This window comes from Nelumbo lutea, chromosome 5 (assembly GCF_056320005.1).
Source record: "Nelumbo lutea isolate HS-2025 chromosome 5, American lotus-T2T, whole genome shotgun sequence".
NCBI lineage: Eukaryota > Viridiplantae > Streptophyta > Magnoliopsida > Proteales > Nelumbonaceae > Nelumbo > Nelumbo lutea.
In genome coordinates, this window is record NC_142688.1 from 3,737,299 (window position 1) to 3,764,383 (window position 27,085).

At 36.9% G+C, this 27,085-nt stretch overlaps 2 protein-coding genes across 4 annotated transcripts in view; one reads left to right on the top strand and one right to left on the bottom strand.

Annotated features, from left to right (window-relative positions):
- LOC148849889 (T-complex protein 1 subunit eta-like) overlaps positions 1 to 4,604 on the bottom strand; it is a 37,549-nt gene extending 32,945 nt beyond the window's left edge. For 2 of the 3 annotated variants that reach the window (XR_016099534.1, XR_016099535.1), the window contains exons 1-4: positions 4,408 to 4,601; positions 3,991 to 4,251; positions 3,133 to 3,258; positions 2,843 to 3,046 (exon numbers count right to left, since the gene is read on the bottom strand). Coding sequence is in view for 1 of the 3 variants with exons in the window: in XM_088946322.1 (XP_088802448.1) it covers positions 2,843 to 3,046; positions 3,133 to 3,258; positions 3,991 to 4,251; positions 4,408 to 4,422 (606 nt within the window). In the remaining 2 variants the exon portion in view is untranslated. Of the gene's footprint in view, positions 1 to 2,842; positions 3,047 to 3,132; positions 3,259 to 3,990; positions 4,252 to 4,407 lie in introns of all 3 variants that reach the window. The other variant, XM_088946322.1, reaches the window with a different exon arrangement.
- Positions 4,605 to 10,913: 6,309 nt separating this feature from the next.
- Positions 10,914 to 18,100, top strand: LOC148849890 (F-box protein SKIP19-like). Its single transcript, XM_088942388.1, has 2 exons — positions 10,914 to 11,435; positions 17,271 to 18,100. The coding sequence occupies exons 1-2, from the start codon at positions 11,110 to 11,112 to the stop codon at positions 17,887 to 17,889; spliced, it is 945 nt and encodes a 314-aa protein (XP_088798514.1). The 5' UTR covers positions 10,914 to 11,109; the 3' UTR covers positions 17,890 to 18,100.
- The last annotated feature ends 8,985 nt before the right edge of the window (positions 18,101 to 27,085 follow it).

Consider the following 27,085-nt stretch of genomic DNA (forward strand, 5'->3'; position numbering starts at 1 on the left):
GCTCTAGAGCCATTTGGTTGATTAGTAGTGCCATATGGAGGTGTTGACCGCATGGTTTTAGACAAATTAACAAGTCTTCTAGCAGTCATCTCTCTAGTTTGAGAAGTAAATTTCTTAATAGGAGGTTACCATATGCTCTTCTCAATTTTCAAGGCTATTTGGAAGGCTTCATCCACATTATTAAAACGATGAACAACCATATGGTTCCTTATTTCAGCCCCCAATCCGTTTTTGAAATGTGAAAGTGTTTGGTGCAGATCTTTAATTCCTCTACATGAAAACTTTCAGCTCTTCAAATTTGTTTATATACTCCACCACCAGCGTGCTTCCTTACTCTAAATTGTTAAGTTGATAAAAGAGATCATCTTGGTAATCATAAGGCAAAAATTTTTGCTTCCTCTCCTCCCAATGGATGATGGGTGGTAGTCCAACATCTCTTAAATCATGATAATAAACCTAACCTTCCACTCATCTGACATATCATACCAATCGAAGTACCTTTCTAAAACGGCAAGCCAATCAAAAAAAGCTTGAAGATCAATCTTACCATGAAAATCCAGAACTTCAATTCATACCTTCTTGTTGATATCTCCAACTGTCTCATAGGTATCATATCTCTCAAGTTGATCTTGCTCTAGTACTTCATGTGCCATCTCCAAAAGAGATGATTGAGGCCTCTCGTACAACTACATTGCTCATGGGTGTGGCCTTGGTGAAACCGAAATCCTCTCTCTCCTTGTTTCAGCTTCAACCAAGAGTTCCCCACCATTCCTTGGGGCACTAGAAAAAACCTCTCAAATGGTACTTGTAGCATTAACTTGTGGTTGTTGAGAACCTTGCTATAACTCCTTGACTTGAGCTTCCAATGCATCAACCCCTTCCATGATCATGTAAATGAAATTGTCCAGTTGTCTATCAATCAATCTCCTTCTAAAGTTATTTCCATTATGAGTTGTCATAGCGTTGATCCCTGCTCTAATACCAAACTGATGCAAGATCTTTGTGACTTAGCACTATTCTTGCAACTAAACTTAGGTTTATATGTGTATCATAGAAACAAAAAACTAACAAAAGAAAGAAGAGAAAAGAAGATATGGGAATAAGATGAAAACCCTAGGCAATCACAATCCCAACCAGTAGTTCCCTACCATTTCTTGGGGCACTAGAAAAAGCCTCTCTAATGGTACTTGTACCATTAACTTGTGGTTGTTGAGAACCTTGTTGTAACTCCTTAACTTGAGCTTCCAATGCATCAACCCCTTCCATGATCATGTAAATGAAATCATCCAGTTATCTATCAATCAATCTCCTTCTAAAGTTCTCCCCACTACGAGTTGTCATAGTGTTGATCCTTGCTCTAATACCAAACTGATGCAAGATCTTTATGACTCAGCACTATTCTTGCAACTAAACTTAGGTCTAGATGTATAGCATAGAAACAAAAAGCTAACAAAATAAAGAAGAGAAAAGAAGATATGGGAATAAGATGAAAACCCTAGGCAATCACAACCCCGACTTGGCAATAGCACCAAATTCTGTAGAGGAACTTTCTTTGTTCATTAGCCAAAATTGTTCTCCAAATGAGCCTTACAAGCTTAACAAGGAAGAAACTCCACCACCCCCCTCCCTCCCCTAGTTAGCTTGCCTAACAAGCTACTTACAAAAAGAAGCTAGATTACGCTAAACCTGCTCCAAACAATAATAAACATAAAGGCAAACAAAGGGAAATTACTAGGCTAAGACCTGTCCCCAATCATACCCCCCCCCACACACACACATACAAAATTACAAAAACACCCTTACTTTCCAAAAATGTAAGAAAGTCAAATAAGTCATGTCCAACAACAAACTCAACCACACAAAGAACCTCTTAATGTGGATTGAAGAATTTAGGATTTTCCCAAGTTGATCCACTACTAACCCAGCTCCCATGTAGGCCCCACATCATTGTAATGATGCCAAAAAAGCACAGGAGCAGCTTTGGTTCTCTTATGATATGCCTTAAGTTGTTTCCCATCACAATCTAGGTCTTGCGATGTTGTTAATGGTGATTAGGTGATGAGAATTTTCTAAATGATTGTAAGCCATCTGAAAATTTTGACCTTCCCCCTTTTCCCTCTTTATCTCACAACTTATGGGCAAACAAAGGTTACCAAATTTTACTGGAGAGAGTTTTTAATGCATATTCATTCATTCAAACAAATATAAACAAGACCTCTATTCTCATCGAATCAATTCAACATAAAGAAAAATGGAATAAAGCATTTGTTTGAAAGAAATGCTACTGACATGGGTAGGGCATGAATCACGAATGATAAAATGACAAGATTTGAAAAAAAAAAAAAAAGTAATAATAATAATAATGAAAATGACCTTTAAAGAGCACTACATAAAGTTTCAAGTATCAAAAAGGGCAAAATTAGAATCTAAAGCTCAATCTGACAATAAAAGGTAAGCTAGATAAATGTAAAGAAGATCAAAACTTAAGGACATAAATAACATGTCACATACAAGTAAAAAGAAGAGATACGGTACCAACAAAAGATATAACAACTGATGAATCATACCAAAAAAGGGCAAAATTAGAATTCCAAGCTCAATTTAAAAGTAAAGGTAATCCAGATAAAACGTAAAGAATATTGCAACTTAAGGATGTAAATAACAAGTCACATACAAGTAAAGAGAAGAGACAAGGCACCAACATAAGATATAACGACTGATGAATCATACCAAAAAATTTAGGCAAATTGCTAATGAAGGTGATATAGCCTTAGGAAATCCAAATCATGAAGATGAAAGAAATAGCAAGTAAATTTGAATCCCTAGGGAGAAAAAGGGATACCTTTTTTATTCCAATTAAATTTAATCTATCATCATTGCCAATAGCAATGACAGCCTCCACAACCATGGATGCAAAAAACTCCTTTTCACCACCAATGAGCTTCGATGAAAGTGTAGTAGCAGCACATTTAGCTAATAAGCTTTTCTTTTCTTCCAGGCTTTTTCCCTCTATGCTTATAGCAAGTTCTTTGATCTTGTCAATTGCCTGATTCAAATGTTTTTAAGCTCAGGAAAATGCTAACTTTTAGCTTCAAAAGGAACCCAGTCAAAGGGAAGAAAACATCAGAATACCATAGAGCATGCAATCCTATAACTCCTAATGAGATTCTGAGAATGGACTCCATCCTCTATGAAAGGCTTGGCCTCTTTCAGAAACTCCGCTGCAAGAAGGACAACAGTAGTGGTTCCATCACCAACCTGCACATCCACTCAAAAATTGAACTATGTACCATTTTGGCATTAATTTAAAAAGAAAAAAAACAAAAAAAAACAAAACACACACGCACATACTGAGTGATATAACCGGGAAGCTTCATGAATCCAAATTATAGATTCTTTGTGATGTGCGATATGCTTTTTTCATCAAAACATGATATAAATATGTGTTTGCATGTCTGTGTGTATTTTCTAGTACGAACTTTGGATTTTCCAAAATCTTCAATCAACAATCAGAACTTGCAGTCCTGAAACCTGGTTATCTTGCAGTAACATCATCGTGAAGGTGCTGAGAGATAATCAATTACGACCCCAAAGTGCCCCACAACCAAATCAAGCACCATTTTGAATGAAACTCGCATCCTTGAAACGCCTGGAAGAATCTAAAAGGTCAATAGAATGACTTATGCATGGTCAACCTTTTGGCTGACAGCGTGGACTTCATGAATAACAGCTTCGCTTGGCGGGACTGAGCCATTTACCAGCATGGTGAACCTCAATAAGGTAGGTGTCGTGTCACCACGGGACTGTGCATTTATAAGACCCTTACCATTTCAAACGTGAGCTAGCAGCTCGTTGATCCTAGATCTGCTGTGAGAACAAAAAAGGGAGAGTAACAAAATTCGACATGCACCAACCATCCACCTCAGAAGAGTAACAAAATTTAAAAACTGAATACATGAAATGGCAATTATGTTTGATTGATAGGTATACCTCTGAGTCTTGAGACTTGGCAATATCGACAAGAATCTTCGCGGCTGGGTGTACGATGTCCAGCAGTTTCATGATAGTAGCTCCGTCGTTAGAAATGGTGGTAGTTCCCTTGTCATCGTGGATCAGCTTATCCATCCCTCGCGGACCCAGCGTCGTTCGTACTGAATCTGCCACCACTGCACACGCATTGATGTTGCTCACTAGTTGTGGCTTCCCTTGCGATGTATCAGTCCCTTCTTTCAACAAAATTATCTGCGGTTGCTGTGTTTTTTACAAAACAATATATACAAGCTCACGTGTAAGCACCGAGAATAGATACAGATGGAGTAATAAGAAACGAGCATTTAGGGTCCTATGTTGGAATCGAGACGGAACAGATTTTCTTTCCCCCTTTAGAGAAAATGTAAATGAACTTACCAGCATCGCCGCCATTGAAGGTGAAGCTAGGGATCGAATACCACGGAGGCAGAGAGCTGGAGTGTAGAGTTGGGGGTTTCAGTTGCAGTTGCAGAGCCCTGGTCGGAAGTTTGGAGTACTGGGTTTTTTCAATTTTATTTAAAAAGGGCTTTTAACCAGAAGGCAGCGAAGGCTATGGGCTTTCAAGTTTCAACGAAAGAAATGGGTATGGCCATATGGATATTTGTGCTGAGATGGACCGGAATCTCCCCGGACAGTGGACACCGACCCGAATTAAAATAGAGGCATGACCGCATAAGTAGACCTGTCATGTGGGCCGTGCCGTGAAGGCGGACGGACGCCATCCGTGTCGCCGTGTCGAGCCTCGGGCCTCGGCGGGCTGTGCTTGGGCAGCCCATGTCAGGTCCGGCATGGTCCGTGGCTCGGTTTCCAGTTGGGCCGGGCCGGTCCATATGAACCGGACCCGGTCGGGCCTAATTTTCTTAAACTAAGAAACAATAGGAAAAAAACAATATATAATAGCAGAAAAATTAACATGAATAATAGACAATAAGTTGGAAATTTTTACTTCATTTCAATTTTAATGTGTACAAATAATATAAAATACATTGAAAAAAATAATACAATGGAGTTTAATTAATGAAATGATAAAATTAAAGACAAAAATTACAATGGGATCGGATTATTGGAAAATGTACAAATAACTCACAAATAAAATTGGAAATATTACAAATAATTCTTAAATCCAAGTAATGTGGGTCGTGCTTTGGGGGATTGGTCCCCTCGACAGCCTAGGCCCGGCAAGCCTGCCACCATCTCGGCCCACATTATAGCTCTAGGCATGAGTTTTTGGTAATAGGCTACAGTCGCTACATGTTTAATATATGAGAGTGCTCACAATGAACTATGGTTTTTCTTCAAACCAAACCAGTCTTTTGGTTTTTGGAAAATTCCAAATCAAAACCAATTGATTAATTGTTTGATCAGTTAATTTTTTGATTGATTTGATTCTTTAATTTTTTTTCATATTTATAATATATTGTATAAATAAATATGTAATATATTATATATTATAAATAGTTATTTATTAATATATATATATATACACGCCAATCGATTTGATTAATCACCAATTTTTTCAAATTGTTTAACTAAAACTAAACTGAACTGATACCTTTGTTTTTTCAGAAATATCAAACAGACCAATTCGGTTAATTGGATTTTTTTTTTTTTTTTCATTCATTCAATTCGGTTCTTGATAAGTAGCCCTTTACACAATATAAGTAGCCATCCGCCCCTCCCCCAACTAGATTGATCATTTTTTGCCTAGCCATGCCCGAAAGTTCAACGCTTGGGCCAAGGTTTGTGTTTAGGCCCGATTTAGGTCTATGAGTTCTTATGGTTTAATTAACCAACTAGGCCTGTTTTACCAAACCAACCTGGTACCATCAGTTCTTGTAAAACCATGAAACGAAACCAACCGGTTGATCAATTCAGTTATTGATCAATTTGGTTCTTCGATTTATTGATGTTTGTAATATACATTATAAATAAATACATATAATATATTAGATTGTAAATAGTAAATAATATAGTATATATAATAAATATATATAATGTATATATATATTTATTGATAATATATAGATAGTACAAAAATATATATAAAAAACACATATGTAATATACATAAATATATATACACTGGTTGTGGTTAATCATCAGTTTTTTTATAATGGTTAATCAAAACTGAACTGATATCTTCGTTTGTTTTAATACCGAACCAAAAGCAAATTAATCGGTTTAATTAACCAAACGTTTTCATTCGGCCAAACCTAGGTCTAATATTATATAATATGAAAACGTTATTTGATACATGAATTATACATGTCATGTCATAATAATTATTTATAAAACATACAATGTAACGTATATTTTATATTATATAGTATAAAATAAATTTTGCATGTAATATAAAATGTTATGTATTTATTATATTTATGAAAAAATAAATTATAGGCTTGAAATCAAGCCTGAAACTTGAACCCACGCCATAGCCCTTATCACAAGTGCCAAAAAAGCCCTCAAACCCAACCTAGTTTGACCTAGCCATGATCACCCCTACCCCAAACTCTTAAACCCCAATTGAGATGAAGGCAAGATTTGATCACAAATTTGACTACAATCAGCTAGAGACTCTACCAACAATGTGTTAAGGTAGATCGGGTTGGTCAATACCTCAATGCCCAAGCCCCAACCCAACACATTTTTTATATATATATATATATACCCAAGCCCCAACCCAACACATTATATATATATATATATATATATATATATATATATATATATATATATATATATATATATATAAGATATGAGATAAAACATGATAAACAGGTTTATGTGTACCAGTGTCCTGCGAGAATTGGACACTGGATCACATAAACAGGTCCATCCGCCCACCTGCTTAGCATCTGAAACACTCCATGCCTGTATCCCCATAACATAATTGAACATACATAACTGATGATAAACATATAATCATGCATGCATGCATGTATGGAAAAACATGATAAACATGAATGCAGAGTTTATTGGCATCATGGCCATATACACGAGAAAACAAATTATATCATTAATTATTTGACTTCCATAGATATGATTTCCTGACTAAAAATATTGGGTGGTTTTATTGATTAAAAAAGACCAAGATTTACAACCAAATAGTCTTGTTTGGGAATGAAGTCAAAAACAGTGACAACAATTGTGGTGAGAAAATAGGAAATATTATGTATGCATTATTACATTATTTTGTTTTTATAAAAAATAATAGAGTACAAAATCCAACTTGTGAACTCATGCATGGTGTCCTATTACATACATAAGACAGATAAATATGAAACGTATTGAAATGGAGATATATATATAGAGAGAGAGAGAAAGAGAGAGAGAGATAGATAAATAGATAGATAACACACTTGCAAATTTCTATAGAAAACATGTTATGCAATCTAAAAAGCATATATAAATCATTGTAGATAGCATGATTTTCAAAACCGGACCAGACCGGGCGGTCGGACTGGAAAAACTGAGAATTGGTCACTTGATCGGTTCTGTTTTTCCCCCAAAATCGTTGATTTTTGTCAACAAACCGCTAAATCAGCCGGTTAATCGTTCGAACAATTTTGACCGTTTTTAAATTTCTTCAAATTTTTTTTAACTTTTTTGTCAAAACAAATTAACTATTCAAGTCAAACAATCCGATCGTTCGAACCAATAACCGAACCCTGACCGATTCGATCACCACGTCAGTTTTAAAAACCATGGGAGATATCCTCATCTTGCACTAATATACACACAAATGTACATATATAAATCCATGGAGACGTCTTCATCAGTTTGGCGTGGGGCAGTTGACCCAAATCATTGAGAACATACCTGTATCAAAGATTATAACTTTCTTTATGATTCACCTTCTCAATAGACGCGTTATTTCAATAAAATAAAAAAAAAACTAATCTATAGTAAGTTATAATAACCATATTAAAGATAATTTCAAAACTAGTCTACATGCCATATTACGTGCTGCATTTTCTTTGACTTCTTCAGACTGCCTATACTTTGCTTACTGACCTTGCTTAATATGGAATTTTATGAAATGCAGAATTATTTGCACTAGTACAAATGTATGGGAGTGCAAATGTTAAAAAAAAAATTCTTGTTTAATTTTATTTTGGATTTTACTTTATTCTGTTTCATATTTTAATTTATTTTATTTGTACTGCAATCAAATAACATTTAAAATAAAAATAATTAAAATTTACATTAAAATCATTTACATTACCATGATTTTGCATTAGTACAAATTTATTTACACTGCCACCATTCATAGCCCAAAGGTTTTTACGTTAACTGCCAACTTGACACAAATCGCCTCCTTTATTGGGTTTGGGACCAATAGTGGACAAGCAAACTGCCAACACATGTAGACTTCGAGCCTTCAATTGGAAAGGCTGCTTTGAGCATCTGAACAAGGATTTCAGCCTTAAGGTTTTGGTTGCTCAAATAGGGGTTTCAGACTTCGAGCCTTCAATGGGTTTTAAATTTCTAAGGTTTTGGCTTCAGTTTTGATCGGTTCCAGGCCTTTTGACGAATGATCGGATTATTGGGACTTTGACATAGGTCCAATTCAATTCAAAAGGAATATACAACTTATTTTAGATTGGTCCAACTTAATAATCATAATGGCCCGTTCAAATTCGATTTTATAAGTATTGGATTAGATCTGATTCAAAATTGGTCAATTGACATCCTTAGCTTTAGTGCCAAATACTTACCCGGTTTTATTTTAGTGTATCACACACTTCACTCTTTACTAATTATTAGTAAAACATAGGGAAAAGTTGGTCAATCCCCTAACTAAGAGAAGCCCTTGAATACACGTTGGAACATCTTTGTACTGTATGCTTTTTATTTAGGGTATAAATGCAAATTGTACAGTATAAATACATACAAAATAATAGAAAATATAAAATTTTACACTCTACATATTAGCATTTGCACTCTTTCCAAACTGAGCTTCATGAAAGGATGTTCCAATGCAAGAGAGCGTCTTGTATGGTGTGGTTTGCATTGATAATTAGTCCGCGTTCTGTGCACCGGTGGATTCACTGGATGCGTGGACCCACCAATCCTAATTGACCACATCGCCCAATCCCAAGATTCAGAACGTCAACACATTTTTCATCGTTAGCATTGGGCTAGTCGGTTCAACCAGCCACAAAAAGACATAACTCAAAAATACTCGGCCCGCATTCCTCCCTTATTTTCCCTCCCATTTTGCAGAGTTTCGTTGCTTTTCTTCCACCGAATCCTACTCATACACCGGCGACCATATCACAACAGACGGTGATCCGAAACAACGGCCATCAGTGGCGAGAGCTCCGACAGTACGTTTTCTGGCCTCCTCTGCTCTGAAAATCTTCATGGGAGGATGCCTGTGGATGGATTTCTTTCCATCAGGAATGACTGACTGTACAAGGCAGACAATGGATTCCCACTGGGTTCTCTGAATTGAGTCGCCTATGAACATTAGTCTTTTGTTTCTCAAAACCTCCAGCAACTTCTTGGCATCAAACCTGAGAAATCCGATCGTCCAATCAATGGGCCTTACCAAGAAAAACAGCCACTAGACATGAATCAGGATGACTTTTACATACATGGAAGCCAGTAAATGTTAGGTGTGGACTATGGATCAGTAAAAAGTGTCCAGTGAGTAGTCCTGTATGATTGTAATAGAATTCTTGCTGGTGTAAATGCTTGTTACCTTGGTAGTTTGCGCTTGTAAGGCTCCCATCTCCAATTCTGATTAAGAGAATCAGGCCACCCATTCTTCTAGCATGTCACCTGTTTGGTCAGGTAGGGGCAACTCTCTTCAGTATACAAGGATGGGACACATCGTCCAACACCCATCTCCCATCAAACACACTGCACCAGCCCACAATGGATTCATGGCCAGAATTATCAGTCGATGATCCCTACTCTTCACTTTCGGATGGTAGAATCTCCAGAGAAGTTGATTGGAGAGAACGGGCGTTTGCATTGTTTCTCCAATAGAAGTTCTCTGATACTAGCCTCACGGTTCCAAATAAGAGAAGAGAAACCAAAGCAAAGGGGTAGAGGGACAAAATCCGGTGATCAGATGAGGGCTGGGTGGCATTATGGGTGGGAGGAATGAGATGAGTTTTTTGCATTCAATCACCATTTGAGAAAAGTTGTTGTTGTTTGGTTTACAAGTGTATATTGATTATTGAATTTTAAGCATTTGAGAAATTCTGGATGCAACCACCGATTGGTAACTTGGTAAGGACAAGTTAGAATATGAGATCTTCCATTATTGGAGAAGAACTGAATGTCAAATAGAATGATGAATTCGCACACCATGTTGTGATGTGATCACTGATCCGACTATCTGAATGCTGGCAGCACAGACCTTGCCCTTCACGGAATGAGCCCTTGAATCCCAAGAATGATAAAATGCATACACTGAACAGGGTTTTGGAACTTTGGGCTTTGGAAGAAGAAGAAGAAGAGGCCAAAATTGTATCGTCGGGGCTCTCGCCGCCGATGGCCGCTGGTTCGAGTCACCTTCCGCTGTGGTAGCAGGGTTTGGTGGAGGAAAAGCAACAAAAACTCTACAAAATGGGAGAGAGAATGAGGGAAGTGTTTTTGAGTTGAATTTTGATTTTTTTGTGGCCGGTTGAACCGGCTAGCCCATGCTAACGATGACACGTTAACGTTGGTCGATTAAGATTGGGGATAGGTGACAGTATAATCCACAAATAGCCCCCCTCCCCTTTTTTTATTGCAGCCGGACTCCAATTTTTTTAGTTTGTTTTATGGCAAACGGACCATACATTAACCACGGTGTGACGGTATATAAGCAGTTCATAGGGGTACTTTTGCCTTTTCGTACATTTTATTTCTCAATCGGCTTAAGCAGTTATGGTTTTAACTTTTAAAGGCGGTTGGGGTATCGTGTCTGGTTTATTCCGGCCCCAAAACGTCTTCCTTGATAAATGAAGACGACGATGACATACCCTAGAATCTCCCGTTAGTCTCAGAAGCCTAGAAACCCTTTGCTTAAGCGTTTCGAAGACGAGTGGTCATCTCCCAGAAGGTTCAGTCCGTTGTTGCAACCATGGAGACTGCAAACCCAGATTCACCGGAGGAAGTGAGGAACTGGCTTGAATTGCCTGCGGATGTTTTGTCTCTAATATTTATGAAACTTGGTGCCATTGAAGTCCTTGCTCGAGCTCAAGCTGTATGTTCTTCTTGGAGGAAGTTCTCCAAAGCACCTCAGCTTTGGAGACGCATAGATATGCGGGAAATGTGGGATTACTTCGAGACCGAGTATGATCTAGAGAGAATGGCATTGCATGCTATAGATAGAAGCGATGGGCAATTGGTCGAATTCTCAGCGGAACATTTTGCAACTGACAAAGTTTTAGAGCGCATCATCGAGAAGTAAGATAACCCCATCCTCGTGTCGTCTGATGGTTTTCTTTCCTTTTTGCTTGTTTTTTAAATACCCCTCCGGTGTTCGAAATCCTGCTTAAAAATTGCGTTGTTATTAATTATAAAAAAAATTGCGTTATTTTATTTTCGTCATGTATCGATAAAAAAAAAAAAAACTCTGAAATAACGTGAAAAGTTTTTAAACGGATTCTGCTAAATGCAAACTGCAAAGTTTCGTGTTGACTAAAGTTGTGATTGTGGATCACATTTGTGGACAAAACAACATATTAGACTTCTATTGTATTTCTTTCTGAATTTTGTCCTTATGTTACGGTAATAAAGAACGCAGATTCGAGGAGTGTGAAAGAAGAACCCGAAGACATGAAAAGCAATGGTATAACGGTCAAAGAGTAAGCGGTTTGGAAATAAATGCCATTAGATTTATATTTATTGGAAGGTTATTTATAATTTAAAACGTTCAACGATGTTCAATTAAAGCTTGCAATTTGTAAACAACGCTATAGGAGCCTCTTCTTGTTGCATACAACATAAGCATTTAAGCTTATTGTTTGCAGTTTAAGATAGTTTAAAATATTTAAAATTGCGTACCAATGGTGCAACGCTAAAAGTGTTTGGAAGCAGCAGCCGGGTTTGTTGTTTCTGCAGCAGTATTTATGCAGCGTAAATTGTAGCTTTACGATATAATTATTGGCTTATTGCATTCTGTAATTTCATATAATTCCCCTTGCACTTATGTTTATTTGTATATTTTAAATGTTTACCATTGCTTTCTAATGATGCAAGGCTAAAAGCATTTGGAAACATCCGTCAGGTTTGTTGTTTCTGCAGTGTAAATTTTAGCTTTATACTAGAATTATTTGCATTATAATTTCATATAATGCCCTTTGCACTTAAATTTATTCATTGAATGATGGTAATTGGTTATGCCATTTTGCACCAGTCTGTGTTTTTGGATCAGACATCCATGGATGATGGCTAAACCCCTCATGCAAATTATTGTGGAAGTAAAAAGGAACTGCTTTTTGGGAAAGAGTATTAAGGTCATAACAAGTTCTTACTCTGGTTTAATGGCTATTGAGGGGCATGACAATTAGAGTTCAGTGATTGGGTAGATCGGCTAATGCCTTAGCTGATTATCTTGCTAAACAAGGGGCTACTTGGGTTTCATTGTATATGGCTTCTCTGTAATTTTCTTTTTCCTTTGTTATGTTCTTTAACTAAAGGGTTGATGGTTTCTTCCATCTCCCCTCCTTAAAGGGGAGGTAGCATCTCGTGCCTCTCCCTAAATTGTACTATCTTTGACTTTGATTTAATAAACCTGACAATTCACTGATAAAAAAAAAATCAGTCATTGCATAAGTAGAATTAGAGTGATTTTTCTTTGAATTGGAATAGGATATGACAGCTTAGTTTGAGTCCTAGGATTATTGAGTCTAATAGTTTGATTCCTAAGACTATTATGAGTCTAACAGTTTGACTCCTAGGTTTATTATGAGTTTATAGTCTATAAATATGTACGGACGTTTTACACAAAGAGCAATGAAGTTTATGAGTTTTCTTCAGGTTATGCTAACTATGGTGAGTGATTCCCATGCCCTAGAGTGATTCTAGGCACCCTGTGAGTGATTTCCAGGTATTTTCTCTCTTATTTCTCTCCTTATTTTCTCTCTTATTCCTTCAAGAAGCCATTACAGCCATCAATGGTCATAAAATTCTGATCAAAGAAGACCATTTCAACATTCTCCAAGGACTAGAACTGAGCTGGTCCTACATCGTGGTTGTAGGGGGTCTCCAAGTCCATGATTGTTCTGTCCTATCATTGAGCCAAAGGTGCCACTTCCTACCAAGGTCTCCAAGTCCGCTCCGAGCTCGATTTGCTTGCTCTCCGCTTCGACAAGACCTCCTCCCCCCTTTTAACTAGTGCTATGCATCTTCATTCTTCTTAATATAAAAGATTTTTATTAAAAATAAAGAAAAATGAGATCCTTCTTCCTCTTCTTCCTCTTCTTCGTCCTCATTCCTTTGCTCTTAAGGAGGCTTATGCCTCCTTGTGTTCAAGAGGCTTACACCTCTTACATTTTGAACTACGCCTCACACTTTTAGGTAGTGGAATGTCTCGCATCACGCTTCCGCGTTTTAAAACATTGGTTTGGATTACTACATGGACTAACATTTGCTAAGCAATTTAGATTCCACAACTTGGAGGTGGAAGATGGCTCTCAGGTGGTTATTTCTTGGACAAGATGCAGTACCCAAATCCCATGGATCTATAGGCACACAATTCGAGAAACTGAAAGTATTACAAGGGAGTTGAATGTTGCTTTTAAATGGCTGAGGAGAACAACAAATGGGGTGGCAGATACTCTAGTTAAACAAGGGGCTATTAGGTATCGATATTTTTTGGGCAAAGCTGTAAAATTGTAGTTTGGGGTGGAGAAATCTCCCACCCTATTGTAAACTTCAATTTTGACTTTAATAAAAGCTTCTCTTAATGATAAAAAAATGTTGCATTTAAAAAGGAAAAATAAGAACCGAGTGAACTACTAGTTATCTAATTATTGTACTCTCAAATAAGATCTGGGTGAATTCAGTTACCTTTCTCTCATGAAAAAAACATACTTATTGTACAATAACTACTTGTTGTACTAGTTATCTACATATTGTATTCTCGTTTCACTGAAGATGTCAATGACTGGAACATAAAGCACTATGTAACTTTTTTTTTTTATTTTAAGAAAAGGATACTTATTGAAAAAAAGGAAGGGGAAGGATGTACAAGAGGAGATACAACAATACCAAAATGGACCAACAGCCAAAAACAACTCTCCTAGAATTTACAAAGGCATTGAGAAGTCACTGTGCAAAAAATCCCTCCCCACCTCTGACTTGGCCAAATCATCAACCACACAATTCGATTATCTAGGAATCCATTTAACATGGCAAATCATATTAGACATGATTTCCAAGATCTCATTAAAAATGCAGTTGAATCTTCCAAGGGCCCTCCTTTAAACTTTTCATTTTTTTGATCAATACTGATGAGGGATTGATGATGCGCGATTTGGTGCTCCCTGCTGGCGGACAGCTCAGACGTCGGACTGAGTAGGTCGCCTGGCCGAGTTGCAAGAGAGAGATTAGAGTTTTTGGGTTGCTTTACACGGGGTGGGCACTCTGATGCTTAAGTCAACAAATTGGGAATGTGATTGCAAGAATGCAAGAGAATTAGAGTGCTTGAGTGCTAAATCGCGTGTGCCTTTTCAGAGGAAGGGGACACCTTTATATAGGCAAGCTGCCGTGAGGCTCACGAAGCGCGTCTGAGATCTCCGGTCCGTTTGGTTCGGAGGTGGTTTCATGCCCGGAGGTGGACTCCGTGTAAGCAGGTAATGCTTATCCAATTGCGCCCGAAGTGGGCGGGGTGATAATCGGCTCTTCCGACGTGGTGTTGTGATCTCAGGGAAGTTGGAGGCAATAGCCCACTTAAGGAGGAGGTTGCCCGGCGCGTTAGGCAGGTTGCTAGCTGAACTCAGGTCAGGTTGGCGGAAGCGGATTGCCTCTCATGCCGACCTGATGTCTTGTCAAGCCCATTCGCAGTTCGGTCTGCCGAGGGTCGTCAGGCGGGTCCGAGGTGTCTGAGGCGCATCCGTGGCTTACTTGCATGTTGCTGAGATGTTGTCTGACTGTTTTGAGGTGCCATGTGTCCTCATGTCACTGGAGGGCCAAATCGCCCCTCATCAGTTGCCTCCACTCCCGAGTCGATGCTGGTTCGGCGAAGGGAGTAGCTTGCAGTCAGTCTTTGGTCCATGGTGACTCGACTTAAGCTTTATAACTAAGCCCAAAAGCACCGTGCCCTGTTAGCCCCTTGCTTTGCTAGTTGATCTACAATATTATTAGCCAACCTTGGGACCCACTGAAATTCCACCTGCCTATTACTTCGCAATCTTCTGGCCTTTTTTTTCTCATTCTGAAAGTACCATGGGGCTTTTTCAGACTGTTTCAGCCAACTGATGATTATTTTTGAATCTCCTTCTACTACCAATTTATTGACTCCTATTTCAACAGATTTTTGTATCCCAAATGCCATAGCATTCCACTCTGCTGTTATGGAGTCCCCTGGGCTGAGAGGGCAGGAATACCCCTGGGCTGAAAGCACCACAGGGCTTTTTCAGACTGCTTCAGCCAACTGATGATTACTTTTGAATCTCCTTCGACTACCAATTTATTGACTCAACAGCTTTTTGTATCCCAAATGCATAGCATTCCACTCTTCTGTTATGGAGGCCCCTAGGCTGAGAGGGCAGGAATACTCCTTGAAACTTTTTATTCAGCAGATAACATTCTTAGATTTAATAATTTACCCCCAATACCAGCTTGACCCCTGTAATTTAATGAGCTTCTACAGCTGCCATCAAACTGAAGTATAAACTCCATAGGGGGTCTAGGAGGTCTCCCATGGAAGTGCATCTAAGAGTTAAGTAACAGAAGAATTATCCCTAGTCTTCTAAGGAAGAGTTTTTTTTTTTTTTTTTCCTTCAAAAGACCCTTTTATTCCACTTCTCCTGGATACACCACATTATAGTATGCACTACCACCTTCCTATACAAGATACCTCTGTTGCGTGGTTTATAACCTACCCATTGCTCAAGGAAGTTCCCAACAGAATATTGTTGGGGGGGGGGGACCTAAATACCAATATTCCCCTCTCTCTTCCTTCAAGTACTGGTATAACTTCATTCATTATATTGTAGTGAGTTTTGGGTGTCAATATGCTGATAGTTCTTCGGATGATCATAATTAGGGCTTAGCAACAGTTTTTTTTTAAAATGGAGTGGGTGTCAAACCATTAAGGAGCTATGCCTTCTTCTTTTAAAGTTTTTTTATTACTGTACCGTATGGGTCTCCCATTTAACTGGTTGGTTCAATTCCAAAACACCCAACTTTAGCGTTTCATTTACCCCCTATCTTTATTTAACAACCCACCTTTACCTCTAACAACGAACAAGTAATTGCTTCCATCAATATCAGATTGTTTGTGATGGCTATGTTTTCTGGCCCAATTGGAATAGGGGACTCATTGAGGGCTGAGATTTTAGCGGCTCTGGAAAGGATTCAAAGGGCTAAGGACTTGAACATAAACAAGCTGATCTTAGAAGGAGACTCTGAAACTGTAGTGAATTGGTTAAAAGGAGAAGACTCAAGACTATGGAGCTACAGCAATGAAAAGAGGAAATACAACTGGCTGACAAAAGATATGGAAGTTCGATGCACTTGGATAAAGAGAAGTGCAAACTCTTTTGCAGATGGGTTAGCTTGACAAGGGGTGAATCGGAGCTTTGTTTTTTGGGCTCAACTGTAATTCTTTCTGTTTTTTGGCTTTAGTGGCATTTGTAGGGAGTTAAGTTACTTTAGCTCCCGTTGAATTTTTTTAGCATTTAATCAATTAATGTAATCTCTGTTATTGATTAGAGAGAGAGAGAGGGAATCCTTCAACCTCAAAGCATGAAGATGAAACTGTACGGCTGTGTTTGTTTGATAGAAAATAAGAGAGAGAGTTTTGAGAAAGTTCTTAAGGAATCTTACAAAATTTGTGAAATCTCAACTTCCTATTTTCTCTTATTTTTCTATTAAATAAGCATAGCCCAAGGGAAAATATGGATATAAGTGGCCAACAAAATTGGTACTCAGAAGTCTCTCTCTCTCTCATGTAATGACTATGTAGTACACCAATTTGCTGGTTGTTCACCTTTTACCTCACAATACTTGCACTCTTCTGGTCTTTGCAAGGAATATATTATTGTGATTTTGTTACCTTTTTTACTCTTTCAGATCAAGTCCTTTGATATGCCTTCGATTAGTGTCTTGCTATCATGTTAGCGATGAGGAATTGATGGAGGCAGCCAAGAAATTGCCCCTATTGGAGGAGCTTCAACTGTCCTACTGCTCATTTTCAGAGGAAGCAATTGAATTCATAGGACGCATGTGCCCTCATCTAAAATCCTTTAGACTGAATCACCAGGGGTATAGGTGCTCCCATATAGATTCTGATGAGGAAGGGCTTGATGAGGAAGCGCTTGCTATAGCAAAAAGCATGCCTGAATTGCGCCACCTCCATCTTTTTGGAAATATGATGACCAATGTTGGTCTGCAGGCCATTCTTGATGGTTGTCCCCATCTTGAATCTCTTGACCTGCGTCAGTGCTTCAATGTCGATCTAAGCGGATATTTGGGAAAGAGGTGTGCAGAAAGAATCAGACATTTGAGACATCCTAATGACTCCACTGATGACTATGAATTCAATGCAGAAATTCATAATGATCCATCTTTTGCTGATGATTATGCGTCTGGAAGCGGAAGTTTTGATGATGATTATGACGACTACACCAGATATCATGATGTCAACTTCCCTGACTATGAAGATTTAGACTTAGGGTTTTTTGGTTTCTGAAGTTTTTTTTTTGGATAGAAAAGAGTGGTTTTGTGGTACTCATATTTTAGATTTGATTTAAGTGTTATGTTACCGAAAATCTATATTTTTGGGTGGTGGGAGTGTAGATCAGCCAGTTTCTAGCTTCTTTTCTCTCAAAGCAAGAAAGCAAGTCAAGCTACAATTGTTATTATGACCATCTTCTAAGGTTTATTTTTGTCATTTGGTTTGATTCTGGGTTGTTTTCCGTGTTTCGCAGGCGGGTTTCTTGTCATCAAGGGCATGGGTGCCTAATATTCGCTTCTCAGAATGTGGAGTATAATTGCCATCTCTTTCATTCTAAAAAAACTTGTTGGGTGATTGTTTTGATTTGTGAATATTCTATTCTCATGTGGATTGTGGGATGTCATGATCTGGGTTTATAGATTCCCAATTTTTGGGATGTAGTAGTGGAAATGCAGGGATATTTAACAAAAAAAAAACTTTCCTTACCAACAAATAAATTATTAATCATTTAATATTAACTAAATTATATAATTAAATTAATTAATAAATAACTTAAAATAAATAAAATTTTAATAAATAAATACTTTAATAGTTACTTATTTTAAATATTAAACTAATAAAATGTAAAAATACTTTATAATTAAAATAATTAACTAACTATGGATTTTAAATAATCAATATATAATTAATAATAAAATATTAAATAATTGAAAAGTATTATTAACTAATTAGTAATTAATTAATTAATTAAGTAATGAATAAATAAATAAGAGTTTTATTATTAATCTAATTAATGATTCAATAAAAATAATTAAATAGTAAAAATGTTAAATACTTAAAATTTATTAATAAGAAATAAATTATTAATTAATTTATAGTAAATATTAATAAAATAAAATTAATAATTAATAATTAATTGTATAATTATAAGTATTAATTAATTATAAATTTATTTCGTTAAAATATTTATAATTAATAATATTAAAATATAAAATAATAAAATATTACTAATTAATTAGTGATTGTTATTAAAGTTGATTTTTCCATTATTTTCCCTTTTTCAACCAAAACAATAGAAGGGCATGATACGGGAAAAACTTATAACTAATCAACTGGCATCATAAAACTATAAAGGTGGTAACGCGGTATTAGTCAAAATTCATGGGGGGTTTATTCGTCAAAATTATTCTAATAATCATGCCTTTCTAGTATTATAAATACTAGTATAATGGCACGTGCATATAAGGGGGCGTTCCTTTTTTTGGATTTTGAGAGGGGAAAAGTTGGTCAATGGGATTTTGATTCCTATTGACCAAAAATCCTATGTTCTTTTTTTAGATTTATATGGGGACCAAGGAAACTTTATTTTCCTAGGTATCACTTACTCGGGTAAGTGATACCTATTTCCTAGGTGGGTAAATAACTTTCCCACCTTGGGGGAAAGTTTCCAACACTTGAAAAGGGCAAAAATGCCCCTTGTAATAATGGATTTTTATGGATAAAATGGTCACTGCCTTAGTTAAATAGGAAATAAAAGAACATAGGTAAATGCACTTACCTAGGTAAATCTTTCCTGGGAAACAATTAACTGGGTAAGTGCATTTGCCCGTGTAAGTAACTTACTAAAATGCGAACGAGACCTAAAAGATTAAGGGTAAAGATAAAAATTGATATTATGAACTCAAATTTAACTTTTATGCACGGTTTTTAAAAATTGGTTGGAACAAAGAACCGTTCTAGGGTCTAGCCCCCGAGTCGAATGGCCCGATCGTTTGGACTGAACAGACAACCCACTTTGACAAAAAAGGCTAAAAACTGTTGTCCGTGTCTATAGTTCAACAGTCCGACCCCCTGGGTCAATGGTGGCCTACTTTGACAAAAAAGGCAAAAAACCGTTGTCCGTGTCTATGGCTCAACAGTTCGACCCCCTGGGTCAATGGTTCACTAACCAAATCAATAGTTTTTAGTCAAAAAAGCAGTTTTGGGGTGAAACATAACGGTCAGGTGAGTAGTTTCTAGTTTTTTGGTCCGACCGTCTGGTCTAATCTGGTTTTGAAAATACTGGTTTTGCTTTTATGACTGCAGCAAAACCAATGTAAGTATCCATTTTTATAATAGTATAGATTCCCGAAAAAGTTCCTTAAAAGGGCCTGCTCTTAAATTTCATTCACATTAGTTGCACATGCCATTGGTTCTCAGGCTTGGGTATGAAATGGAAAATCTGCTATTGAATTTGGCAAATGTTGTCGAGTTGCACTTGGTTTTAAGTTCCAACACTCCAACAGGTTTGTTGGGTTTGGATCATTGTTAGTCGTGTTGAACGTCGAGTCCGGATTTCTTACCCATGACAACTCTACCACATAAGACATAACATCACAACCACACATGGAAACACCTCATTCTCTTATATGTTATTGATGAGGGCAGATTTGGCCCTCCAGTGAAATTGCGACACGTGGCACCTTGTGACAACTAGGCAAACACCCAGGCAACAACTCAGCAAGTTGGTGTCCCACCCGGGCACTGGTCTGGCCAGCTTGGCTCGGCTTGGCGCGACCTGCACACGGCCTACGCGCGGCCTGGCCGACCTGGATCAGCCTGGCACATGATCCGACCTGGCCAACCTAGCTGCCCATAAGACGCCCATACCCCACGAGCTCGGTTGCTCACCAATGAGCTCACCAAGGAGCTCGGTAGCTCACCAAAGAACTCGCCAAGGAGCCAGGCAGCTCGGCATAGCTCCCCCGAGCAACTCGCCACTTGTAGGGTAGCTCGGTACAGAAGAGTAGTTTGGCGTATCGCATGAAGATCTCCTACCTGAAAACCTGACCTAGACACCGACCCGCCGACTAACACAAGCACCGACCTGACAACCTAGCCGTCTGACACAAGCGCCAGCCTGACAACCTCGAGGAGTTCACCACCGTACCCCGGTTCTGACGGGATGTGATGAGTCTTACCGTTTGAGGGCTTTTCACCCACCTAACCCGTGAGGACTCCAGTATATAAAGACCTCACCCCCAAAGGGGAAGAGGATGATGGAAAAAATGGAGGTAATCCCTACTCTCTAGTTCTCTTGTTTCTCCAATATCATCTTCAAAGCTCTCTACAATCAGAGTGCTAACTTAAACGTCGAAGAGTCCCCGTCGGGAAAATACCCCCGGGGCCTCTGATTCAGTTCTCGTAGGTACCTCAGCTCCCGCCGCCTACAAAGAGGAGGAAAAGGTGAAGTTCTCGTAGGTCCCTCAGCTCCTGCCGCCTACAACGATGAGGAAAAGATGGAGTTCTCGCAGGTCCCTCAGCTCCCACTGCCTACAAAGGAAAGACAATCACCTCATGCAGAGGGCAGTCGGGTTGCGTTGCACCAGGGAGCTCCACCATTCTCTGAGTCACAAGCTGCCTAGTAGGGAGCTTGCCACCAGGTAGCTCTCTACCAGGGAGTTCGCCACCAGGCAGTTCTCCACCAGGGAGCTTGCCACCAGGGAGTTCGCCACCAAGCAGTTCTCCACCGAGGAGCTCGCCACCAAATAGCTCTCCACCAGGGAGCTCGTCATCAGGTAGTTCTCCACCAGGGAGCTCGCCACCAGGTAGCTCTCCACCAAGGAGCTCGTCACCAGGCAGTTCTCCACCAGGGAGCTCTCCACCAAGCAGTTCTCCACCAGGGAGTTCGCCACCAAGTAGCTCTCCACCAGGGAACTCGTCATCAGGCAGTTCTCCACCAGGTAGGTCATCACCAAGTAGTTTTCCACTAGGGAGCTCGTCACCAGGCAACTCGCCACCAGGGAGCTCGCCACCAAGCAGTTCGTCACTAGGCACTTCACCACTAGGTCAAATGACGAGGTACTTAGCCAAAAAAATTGATACATCACAAAAAATTGGTATGTGACCAGAAACGGTTACTTCAGTTTTATGGGTAGACATAGGTAGAATTCTTGTAGGTAGGAGATCGGGAGTCTTGCACATCGCCCATCTTTTATAGACGGCTGGGATTTGTTGAAATAAAAACTGAAACCAGTCAAAAAGGCAAAATCATGCTGGGCCTAAGATCAGATCTTGTCCCTTACACCCATATTGGGTGATTGCTCCGATTGTAGCTGTAGGAAGACCGGATCTGCTCCTCACACAGGGCGCCTCACACCACATCCTACAATGCATTGGGAACATCTCCCATAGTTATAAGATGTACCTGTGAGGCGCCCCTGTATGAGGAGCAGATCCCGTTCCGGCTGTAAGACCGATATCTTAATTCTTAACCTTGACGGTTGGATTGGAGTACAAACAACCAATCAAAAGATGTTGCATTCTTTATTTCCCTTTGTTTTGGTATTTGCGGGAATGGAGCGATCCGGCTAACACACCAATTGAGCCACTCCTCAGTTGGTAATGGTTATTCTTTAAACGATGCTAAGTGAGTATAGATTGCATGATTCATGTGTACATGTACTTTCACTATTTAACTGCCATGTCATGTTTACATTGACAAAACATGTGTTGAGAAAGTCATAAAAACAGTGTTTAAAAAAGGCCATTCTCCCTGGTTTTGGAATCAGCAATAGCATACAAATAACATATTGAATCGAGCTTCAAAATATGGATGCATCATGATACACTTTGGATATAGTAAATAAGGTGGAAAGATATGAATATGTTTACATATATTAAGGAAATTGCATTATTAACATTATATTCAACATTGAAATGACCATGAATAAGATTTAAATATATAAAAAATACATACTTTTAATGATACATATGAAGAAATATATTATAATCAAATATAGTATGATACATAAATAACATGGAATGTTATTGACAATGCATCAATTAATTAAGGGGGTGTTTTACAACATTAATGTTTTTGTTTTCATTTGTTTTGGAATTGCCACATCAGCAAAATAATAAAACTTTGTTCTTAATTAAACTCTGTTTTTGTTTTCAAAGGAAAAAAACAAGTTGGTTTTGTTTAAAAAAAAAGTACATGTTTTAAACCAACAAAATATTAGTTTTTAAAACAAAATCAAATTTTTTAGTATTGAAATTATATGATTTATGGAACATGATGTTGAATAATTAGATGAAAACATGTTTTTGAAACTAGATTCAAGAATATATTTTCAAGAACATGCTTTTAGTTTCAGTTTTGAAAACAAAAAGCACATACAAAACCAAGAACATGTTTCTTGCGTTTTTGTTTTAAGAAACAACTTGTTTTCAAACAAAATGGTTTTGATTTGTTTTTGGAACCTAAAACAAGAAAACAATTCACATTATAGAATGCCCCTTAAGAGTCCAATGCATATATTACATAGATTTTTACAAATTACCACATGCATATATTACATATATTACATGAAAAAAATTATGTTGTCGGAAGACATGATGCTGAAAGAACATTGACCATCAACCCCCACCTCATTGGTTACCATTTTTGTGGCATCGTTTGATTGGTTACAAGTTTTTCTAGTGTCATGTCTTTCCATTATCATAGTGGAAGCCTATTATATATTTAAGTTAATTTATTAACTTACAATTGCAATATATATATATATATATATATATATATATATATATATATATATTTAAAAGATTCAAGAGAATGTCAAAGTCCAAAATACAAATCATATGTAAATTCATAAATTTTAATTACTAAAAAATTATTCTATTATCAATATTTTATTTTCATATTTTTTCTAAAATTAAAACAATTTTTATATAAATATGGATTAGTGGATTTGATAGATTGTTCATTTTATTAAGATTTATAAAATAGTACATTTAATTTTTATTTGAGCATTATTGTATATTATTATTTATTTGGATTATGTATGGCTCCCAAATTAAATAAAAGTTATGTTATTTTACTAATTAGTTGTAACTCATGGATTAAGGTATTGATATGATACTCTCAATACGGGGTGTATCGTATCCATATCTATAGTCATGGATATGGGATACACAACGACTATATATATGTGTATCAGCACAATACGCTTCCGTATTGGGCCATATTGTGTTGTATTGGTGGATATTGTTCGATACACACCGATACAGAGGCGTATCCATGCCTAGTTTGACAAAACTATATATTGACTACTTTTGGATTGTTTTTCATCTTTAATAAAAATTAAAATTAGTATTATGAAAAATGAAATAAATAATTTAAGATTTAATTTTTTCAAAAATTTTAATAAAAACTAAAAATTATAAAAATAATATAATTCCTCTACCATTAGATTATTTATATATTTTTATTTTGCACATAATTATATGTTAAAAATGAAAACATAGTTATTATTTGAAAAAAATAGAGTTATTATATAAAATACTAAACAAATAAATTCGTCCAACAAAATTAATGGAAAACAGAAAATTATAATTATAAAAACTGAAATGAATAATTTAAGATTTAATTCCCCAAAAAAAATCAATAAAAACTGAAAATTATAAATAATTTATTTTATCTACCTAAAATGATTTGTTTTATTTTATAATTATATGTAAAATAAAAGCGTTATATATTAAAAATTAAAACATATTTATTATTTAAAAAAGAGTTGTTATTTAAATAAAAATACTAAATCAATAAATATTCCCAAAAATTAATAAAAGTGAAAATTATAATTATAAAAATTGAAAGAGTGATAATTATTGTATGATGTTTGGATGTTCGAGAGTCCCGGTATTGTTTGTTGTAATATTTCTCTTCATATAACCTATTGAAGTATGCATTTCTCATGTGCTTATATTTTTTTTGTAGACAATTCACTTTTGGCTTAAAATTATTAACGTATTTATGTGATTTGCATGCATTTTCTTAGTGTATCCAAGCATTTCTATATCTTTCGTTTGTATCCATACATTTCCAAAACGTATTCGTGTCTTTATCTGTATTCGATTTATCTGATACGATACCCAATACTAATACTTTGATCTTGACTATAAGATCATACGGTTGTCCTTATGTGACTTGAGGGATTTATTGAATGCCGGCCAAATTAATTAGGTGGCAAATGCAACTCCATTTCTTTGAAAGGTATTATAGTTGGTTAGCAATTGATGATGGCTGAATTGGTGGAATTTTGAGACTCAAGAATCAAGATCAAATTGGCTGAATTGTGTAGCCTCAAGAGCATACGAGTACCAAAAAAATAAGATTCAATCTAGATTTGACAATGGGACTGTAAAAATTGGGAACCTAAAGCCTTAACGGGTCCTGATTAAATGATAATTTTCATGGGTTAATTGCCCGGTTAATCAGTAAAATTGGAACTTATAAAGCATTCTGGTTTTTAGTCTGGTTCGAGTCTTATAACATTGGTTTTACCGTTTTAGTATCCAAACACAGGTCAAAGTAGGTATAAGCTGGGGAGCGTTATGTGATGGGACGATGGGATTGAACATTGTCGAAGGGCTTTGGCTTTAGCTGAGCTATGTTGAAGAAGCTACTAAAACTAGCTTTCATTTGATTTATAAGCTTAATTGAAGCATATTTTCTGCTTTTTAGACTTTTCATATAGGACCCACCTTGCAAAGCTATCGCAAGAAGCCTCTTTCCTGAAAATCCTCCCAAACTAAACGGTCACTGAATCAGCCATCTACCAGCAAAACTCAGACTTCAATAAATGAGGTCTGAGATAATTTTAAAAGCTTTCAGCTCGGACGGTAGGACCCTTTAATTCGTGGCCTGCGCCTGATAGAGATCAATGCTGCAAACTGCAATAACTGACTCTATATATGTAGAGTATCTACCAAGCACCGTTCCGTCTGCTTTTTACGTACGAGTGCCCTATTACGGCGAAAGTTCAAAACATGTTCCTTCTAATATACGTCGACATGGCCCATGGGACCCACACTTGGGTGTCATGAAGTGGGGAATAAGGGTAATGGTCATTGAAAATCCTAATCTGGGGAAGTTCGATAGAAGCTTCTCCAAGTTGAAACTTTTCAACCGTGCACTTGAATTTAATAGGTTAGATATGCCAGGCCCAGGCCGAGACCCCACAAGAAACAAACAATAAGGATAAAAGAGATGAGAACCCCTATCGACTTTACTTTATTTTATGTTTTCATTGAGAGTAGGGTCTATTTTATTTTTATCTCACTTTAATTTCTTTCAACTTCAAGTATGTTGGGGCAATATTGGCAGGACCTAGGTATCTTCCAAGTGACGAATGTCCAATAGGAGTAGCGTTTTCTTGGTACTTTCGGTTTTGGATTTTAGGAGGTAAGTTGTATTAATGCTGGGCCCAGCCTCAGCGTTTAATATACTTGTCTCTTGAAAAAAGGGGAAAATTTATGATACGAAAAAGATATAATATGGAAAGAGTTTTGATCAATCAATATTTATCCATGATTTTGATGAATAACACCTGATTTGTTAATATGTTCATGATTTCAGTTTATTACTCAATTGTTTTTCAGATATTATATCTTTTCCATATCATAGTCGAACCTTTGAAAAATAACAAGAAAAAGTCTGATAAATGATAATCAAGTTGCTTAGGCCTTCTTTTAGCAGTTTTACTGGATTTGGGTATCATCTAGATGAGACAGTAATGGGCCATCAAAATTCACTTTTGGTTGTGATAGTTTATCTATCTGGCTTTTGTGAATTGCAAACAATAACATGACTATGCTCCCAAGTAATTTTCTTAATACTCCCAAGTAGTTCTATTTATTAGATGGGATGCGCCTAGGCCTAGCAAAGCCCAATCTAACATTGTTATGTGTGGTCTATAGCCATCTACTAAGGCTCAGTTTGGAAGGAGTACAAATACAAATATGTAGAGTGTAAAACCTTATTTTTGTATTATTTTGTATGTATTTGTCCGGTATATATTTGTATTTATACTCTTTCCAAACTGAGCCTAAGGAAATCTTAGTGTATAAATAATACTTACCTGATAACCGCAGTGGTTAATTAATTAATAAATGATAATAACAATAGCAACAACAACAACAACAACAACAACAACAACAACAATAACAACAACAACAATAATAATAATAATAATAATAATAATAATAATAATAATAATATGTTATACAGAAGACTATATCATAAGTTTTCAAACAGCTTATGAGCTCAAAAATGTCTCATCAGAGCAGAGGTAAGGTTTAAAGTATCATACACCTCTTTAGAGCAATTTTATTTGCACTAGTACAAAAGCATGGGAGTACAAATGAAAAAAATGCAAATTCTCATTTAATT

Coding starts and splice junctions, on each gene's coding strand:
- LOC148849890 (XM_088942388.1), top strand. CDS start 11,110: ATGGAGACTGCAAACCCAGATTCACCGGAGGAAGTGAGGAACTGGCTT. Junction 11,436..17,270: donor TTAGAGCGCATCATCGAGAA/GTAAGATAACCC, acceptor TTACTCTTTCAG/ATCAAGTCCTTTGATATGCC.